This window comes from Montipora foliosa, chromosome 2, assembly GCF_036669935.1.
Source record: "Montipora foliosa isolate CH-2021 chromosome 2, ASM3666993v2, whole genome shotgun sequence".
In the NCBI taxonomy this organism is placed as follows: domain Eukaryota; kingdom Metazoa; phylum Cnidaria; class Anthozoa; order Scleractinia; family Acroporidae; genus Montipora; species Montipora foliosa.
Window position 1 is genome coordinate 31,250,173 of NC_090870.1, and position 7,109 is coordinate 31,257,281.

The 7,109-nt window shown below is 42.6% G+C and overlaps 1 protein-coding gene across 1 annotated transcript; it reads left to right on the forward strand.

Annotated features, from left to right (window-relative positions):
• The first annotated feature begins 3,474 nt into the window (after positions 1–3,474).
• LOC137991497 (uncharacterized) lies at positions 3,475–4,332 on the forward strand. Its single transcript, XM_068836574.1, has one exon. It carries the CDS (start codon positions 3,475–3,477, stop codon positions 4,330–4,332), a length of 858 nt encoding a protein of 285 aa, XP_068692675.1.
• The last annotated feature ends 2,777 nt before the right edge of the window (positions 4,333–7,109 follow it).

Sequence of the window (7,109 nt, forward strand, 5' to 3'; positions counted from 1 at the left end):
TGGTTGTGAGGCATTTCCAAGCCTCCGTACCAAGGGAATAATCCAGGTCAGAGAGGGTGCACGAAGGACTGTCGGCTGGATTTTCTTTTGAGGGTACATAATGAAGACTAAGTAATATGTTCCTCTTGAGCATGAACTGGAAGATACTCTTCACAACACTTGCTATAACCGGGGATTTGAAGACTTGTTTGTCCCAGCTGGCTAGAAGCGCTTGTTGTCGACGAATGTGTCAACCCTTGCATTGGAATATGTATGAAGAAGATTTTCCAAGGTGCGCAAGAGTGCCAGGGATTCTTTTACAACGATGGGTAGTTGCGTTCAGTTTTATCCCAGTAACTCTGAGCCTCAAGTGGAGACTTGCCAGGTTGGTGTAGGCTGCCACCCTAGCCTGTGTTGGAAGCGTCGCAGAATGTGTGTACCTGGAGATGAAATTCTTGTTTCCATTTGAGAAAACCGTCCCATGAGTCTAGAAATTTCCAATGTGAAATTTCTTTACACAGAGATGGGGAGAGATTAACTTGCAGCTTGCCCTTTCCAATGGTCTTGGCAATGGCTTGATACACACAATTGGTGTATGATTTTGCCGCAGGAACCAGCAAGGAAAATGAGGTGGTCTTCCCTGCGAACTTTTGCAAATTCTTAAGTGGGACACTGTTTTTCTCCAAGATAGATTCTCTTAGAGAGGTGAAACTGATTTGTTTATCGTCTGGAAGGATAAACGCTTGCTTCTCTGAATCACAATAATACCCCAAAAACCCGACAGAGGTACACGGCGTTAAGACACTTTTTGAGACCAATTAAATAGCTGAGGGAGATAAGGACTGAGCAGGCAACGAAGGCAGCCATCTGCACTAACTGGAAGTTGGAAAACTGGTTTACGCATGCTCGTGGTAGGCGCAGCTGGCCAGCATGCCTGTCGTCAATATATTGAGAGGACGGTACTCCATTGGACCTCATAAAGTGGGTTGCAGCTATACCCACCTTATGATAAATATAGTGCTGGCTTTTCAGCCGAAGGGAAGTGTGGCGTACGAGAAGTACCATCCCCCCCATTCCAAACCAAAATACGTAGAACTAGATGGATGGAGCTGGATATGGTCATATCCACTTTTATCGTTGAATGTAGTTTTTTAATGATCTTGGTTGACATAACGTGGCAAATCCGTGATGTAATCAAGGGTAAAGGGACAATCCTTAATCCATAGATTTAAAACACATTCTGGGTCTTTTAGGTTCATTGGTAATAGGGAGCATGAGGTGTGGGGGCTCAACTTCTCCCACGCTGCCAATAACATTAAGGGAGCCGTTACACACTCTCTCCATAATAGTGTCGGTGATAAATTCTTCAAATGAAGCGCAAGACTTTGGAAATATTTTCCTGGGAGGTACATTGCTATCGTAAAACTGTTGTAGAAACGTTCCTTGAAATGGTTGAAAATAATTAGAAATAACCACTCTGTAAGAAATAATAGGTAGCACAAAGTCCTGGAAAGGGGAGTCTTGCAAAATTGCGGGCCAGTTTTCAATGCAGGAATGAAGATACCAGCGAGAAAATGATCAGGACAACAGAAGTTGAGCATATCCGGGGAAGCAAACACCAAACCTTGAGCCACACTTTTGATGGACGGGACCGGTGCGGAGTAGGTTGTGGGGTCGCCCTCCTTATTGCATCACAAAACTGACCGGGGAGGTCGCTGTTGCACGTAAGACTGACACAGCTCTGAGAATACCTAAAATATCGTGCACAAAAACATTACAAAAGAGTGGGGAAAACCGAAAAGACCTCAGTAACCAAACTCCAGACCAGACGCCCATCCAAAGACATGGCATAGGGTGAATTGTAAAGATTACCCCTCTAGCCAAAAGGAGAAATGATAGCCTTTTTTTTTACCAGTGTTAAACGAGTGCACTAAAAAGTATGCGCAGCGCAAAACAGTAAGGGCTGCACGGAGTTTTTTCTGACTACAAAAAATAAGACACAAGGATGGCAATACAATCTTTAATAAAGGTAAAGGTAGGATGCCAAAAATAACAATTGCAGTTCTAAATTGTACTAAGTACAGTTAGTACGGGTTGGCTTCTAGGTTGCCGCGCCCTCTTCCGTACCCTCGATATGGGCGTCTACGACCCCAGTTTGTCTGTCGCCTGCGCCCAGGGTAGTTGCGGACAAGGTGAAGCGGGCTGCTGCAGCCGAAGCATCCTACTTCAGGATTGTACTGTGCAGGAGGTCTGAGGGTGACAGGAACTGGAGACGGGGGAGTGGCAGTAACAGGAGTAAGTGTTTTATCAACAGCCTTACCCACCTTTTTCCAACTTATCTGTGATGTAAAGATTACCCCTCTGGCCAATCAGGGACAAACGGGACAGTAATAAGGCATGCCTCGGCCGTTTTTTGAGGAACATTGACTGGTCATGCGTCACATATCAACCGTCCTGTGAGGAAAAGCTTAAAGTCTTCAGTAATCTAGTGGAAATTGGCATAAACAATATCATGCCCGAAAGGTCAATTCGCGCTTACCCAAAGGATTGTCCCTGAATGTCAGTTAGGCCGAAAAAGCTTATACCCATGCGCCAACAAGCCTTCTATTCCAACAGGCATGGCCTGGCATGTAAGTTCTACAGAAACGCTGTTGACAAAGAAAGGAAACAATGCAAAGGGAAATACTACACTTCCAAAGTCCAAGATCTTAAAGGTGTAAACCCTCGTTCATGGTGGAAAGAGGTTAACAAGCTTAGTGGTGCAAAGAGCCTGAATGTCCCGGATTTTGAGAACTTGTCCCTGCCTGAAATTGGCAACGGTATCAATGAGGCCTTATTAGAACCGTTACGTCAATTCCAACCATTAAACTAAGAGCCGGGTGTTTACCCGCTACCGTTAGAGGACAACCTGGTGTTTCTAGAAGTCACCCCATAGAGTGTCTATGGAAATTTGTTACATTTGAATAAACACAAGGCCCCAGGCCTCGACGGCCTGTCTAACTGGTGCTTAAAGGAGTACGCGGAACTGCTGTACCACCTGATAGCTGACATTCTTAACTCATCATACAAAGAGCAGAAATTACCATCTGTTTGGAAGCATGCAGACGTTACTCCACTCCTGAAAGTAAGTAGATCCCAAGAAAGAACTCAGACTGATCTCGCTAACCACATCACTTTCCAAGGTCGCCGAGGACTTCATAGTATCAGATTACATAAGACCAGTATTAGAGAGGATAGCCCATTCAAACCGGTTTGGTACCGTATGAGGCTCATCCACTGTCCTCGCTCTGTTCAGTATGATCCACGAGTGGCTCCTAGAAACAGACAGAAACAGCACATCTGTGCATGTTGTCCTCTTCGATTACCGTAAGGCTTTTAATTTCATAGATCACGGAACTCTGGCGGCCAAACTTAAGGAAGTCGAGGTCCCCAACAGTATCGTTAACTGGATCCTGGACTTCCTGTCAGATCAGTCCCAGAGGGTGAAACTCAGCCATGACTGTTTGTGTGAATGGGGCACGGTACCAGCAGCTGTCCCCCAAGGGACCTTGGCTTTTCTTGCTCATGATCAATGACCTCGTAACCCCCAGTGCACTCTTTGGAATGTGGAAGTACGTGGACGATACCACCTTGTCAGAAAAAGTACCGAAGGGGCAACAAAGTAGAGCACAAGAAGCAGTAGACCATGTTTCCAACTGGTCAGCAGAAAATTTATTCCAGCTAAACCTTGAGAAGACTAAAGAGCTCACCATCAGCTACCATTGTTCCCCGGAACACTTCGACCCGGTCACAGTTGATGGGACACAGATTCAAGCAACTACTTCTAGCAAGCTTCTTGGCCTTATCATCAACAACACACTAACATGGAATGATCACATTGATAGTTTAATAAAGAAAGCAGCTAGGAAAATTTATCTCCTTGTGCAACTTAAACGGGCGTGCATTACAGACGAAGATCTTGTCGCCCACTTCTGCGCATGTATCAGATCTTCCCTTGACTATGCTTGTCCAGTTTTTCATTATTCTCTACCTCAGTATTTACAGTTGGAGTTAGAAAGTGTTCAGAAAAGAGCTCTGGCATGTATTTTTCCTAGAAGGTTGTACAGGGAAGCGTTAGAGCGCGCTTGCTTGACCCCTATTAGGGAACACCACGAATACATTACAAAGTTGTTATTTAGATCAATCAGCGAGAATCAGGACAGTAAACTACATCACGTAATTCCTGAAGCCTACAGCCTTCATTATAATTTCAGGCACCAAAGAACGTACAATGTACCAGCAGCTAAGACAATTCGTTTTGCTAATTCGTTTTTCGGGAAGTGTGCGGCTGTAACCAACTCAAGTCGGAGATGAATGAGAACTTTTTAATAGAACTTTAAGCCATTGTATTTATATTTGTATATTTGTAGCTTGTAAATAATTACGCAATTCAGTATTTTACTGTGATGTGATTTATTAATAAACCAGTCAGTTTAACCAGTTGGTTTGTTAGCCACCCTGCTATCCTCCGCTGACCCCACTTATGGTAACAGGGTCCTAACATTTGCATCGCTGAGGTTCTCCCTAAGGGCCCTGAGGCACGACTCGTAGTACTGTGCATCCTTGTGGCCGCCAAACTTGGCTGTATCAACAAGGATCTCGAGAAATGATAAGACCAGGTGGGGGTCGAAGGATTCAGGGGCCCTAGTCACGGCCTTGCGGACGTTTCTGAGCGCTTGCTCAACATCACCATCAACTTTGGCTTTTGTTAAAGGATTAATCTTTTCGTTAAGGTCAGCTATCTTTTGCTCCACCGTTTGCTGGAAATAAATAATGAAGGGGAGAAACTATGAAAAATAGCCTAGGCTATGAAGAAAAGCAAAATTAGCGTCACGGTTGTCTATGTTGGACAACACCATCGCTTCATCAAATTCAACATCCTCTTCTTCACTGCTGTTGCTATTGTCCCTTTTCTCTTGCATAGCAAATCTTAACTCTTAGCTGACTTGAGCATCATCTTGTACTGCTCAGTTCCTTTTTTAAATTTGTGCTTGTTCCTCAGATGTTTATCTAGGTAAGTTGTCACTGTCTGGCAATCTGGCATGGGACACCATTTTGTGTTCCTCATAGAGAACTGTGATTTTTTATTTTGTTGCATGGAACCCCTTGTTTTCTTTCCATGCCGCATAATCTCGGCGAGGTGAGGGATTTCATCGGCAGCAATCTCGTTCTTCCTAGCATGGATCTTTAGATGACGCTTTATATCACCCACTACAGACTAGCATCTGGCAGCTTGCATCTGATTATTGCATGGTGCGATCGTTTTGGGTGTTGTTTCGCCAGCACTGTTTTCCCGTGTTTTCTTTGCTGCTGTGGATCTTTTGGGGGAATTTAAAGGGAAAGAACCAGGTTCCCCCTCATCTCCAGTGGAGTCGATCGTCCTCTTTCTTGACATCCCGATGAATCAGGCTTGTTATCATCGCTTTCGTCGCTTGTACCGTGCATGGTTTCCGGAAATTCTTGAGATATCTGAAGGCTCATTTCCTTCAAAATGTCGTTGTTATCCAGGGTACGAGTTTCTGGACTGAAATCGCACTTAAAATGATGTTTTGCTAACACTGAACAGTACAGTAGTGATTTACTTGCCAGTTTTTTTAAATTGTGCTGACCAAGAATACAGGCTGCTCGGTAATTAGCTGCGAACTGGTGATAATCTCTCACTAGCTTATCCCAATGTAGCTGGAAATCTGCAGTTGGTTGTTTTTCCAACTCTTTTACTCCAAGATAGTCTAAGGCTTCTTGGTCACCTTGTTGGGCCCTTACAATCATCTTTTGGACCTTTGAGTTTTTCTTTGTGTTCGACATGTTAAACCCTAACAGAATTACCATTTAAAAAAAAGAAATGTAAACAGTTATAAGTTTGACAAAAATGTTTTTGCGGAATTTGCAGTATATTTACAATATGGGATTGAATCACCATTGAACTGATTTGACAGGTGTCCAAGTTTGAGGCATTTTTCAACTGGGTTATTGTGTGATTCTATTGAGAAATCACGATGTTAATGCGTATATCAAAGTAACGAAATGCAATCGAATTTGGTTGAAAAATCTTGTAAGTATAACTTTGTAAAGAGTTTAAACTGGTTTCATTGCAATGATATACAGTCAAACCTCCATAAAGCAGTCATCACCCTCGGGAAATAGCCAGGGGACTGCTAATGAAAACTGTAGGTGAAATTCGTTTCTTTGTATGTAAATGTATAGAAAACGTTCATTTCAAGGAAAATTGGAAACTTATAGTAAGATGAATACTATAACCCGAAACAACAGGAAGAAAAGAAAAGAAAAGAAAAGATCGAAACGAATGAACATACTTTGCAAGCTTTGTTTCCTAGCTTCTCTAGCCATTGAGCGCAGTGACAATCAAACAGTTGCTAAAGGTGGCTGTACGGATATGTTTCTTGGATCGAAGGACTGTACTTTTTGTACGTACAGACAGCTTTTATATTGTGTAAGGACTTTTCATGAGTAGACTGCACTGCTTTCACAGGTTAGCAAACGTTAATTCAATGTACCATAGTTATTGGGTTATGAGACGCACCCCAAACTGAGCAATTTAATCAAGCTAAGTTATCAAACTGAAAATTACACAAAAATATGCGGTTATAAGACGCGCCAAAAAATTGAGAGTTATCAAAAGGATGTGATGAATTTGAGAACAATTATTGTTACACAATTGGCATGCAAACTCTTTTTGTTAACGAAAACAAAGTGAAAAAGTCACGTATTTAATGATATACGTAAAAACAAAAGCTGAAAGTTCACACCTGAAATGATAAACATACAACGCATACACGTTTATTTGAACCTTCCGACTTAATAAATAGTCACACTTCAGACTTCAAGCAAAAACTCCCACCGAAGGTCATATTCAAATGTGTTTGACAGCTGAATATCAACACGCCACCAAGAATGCAAATTTCAGTGCACAAAGGCTGGATGAACGAAGAAGGTATTTTTTATCTCCACACTGTTTGTTCAGAGCAGAAACTTTTCATATGAGCGACAAACACGATTCTCGAATTCGAAACAATGTTTGAACGATTGTATTGTTGTCGTGGCTATCACTTTACTGAGCACGTATGTAAATT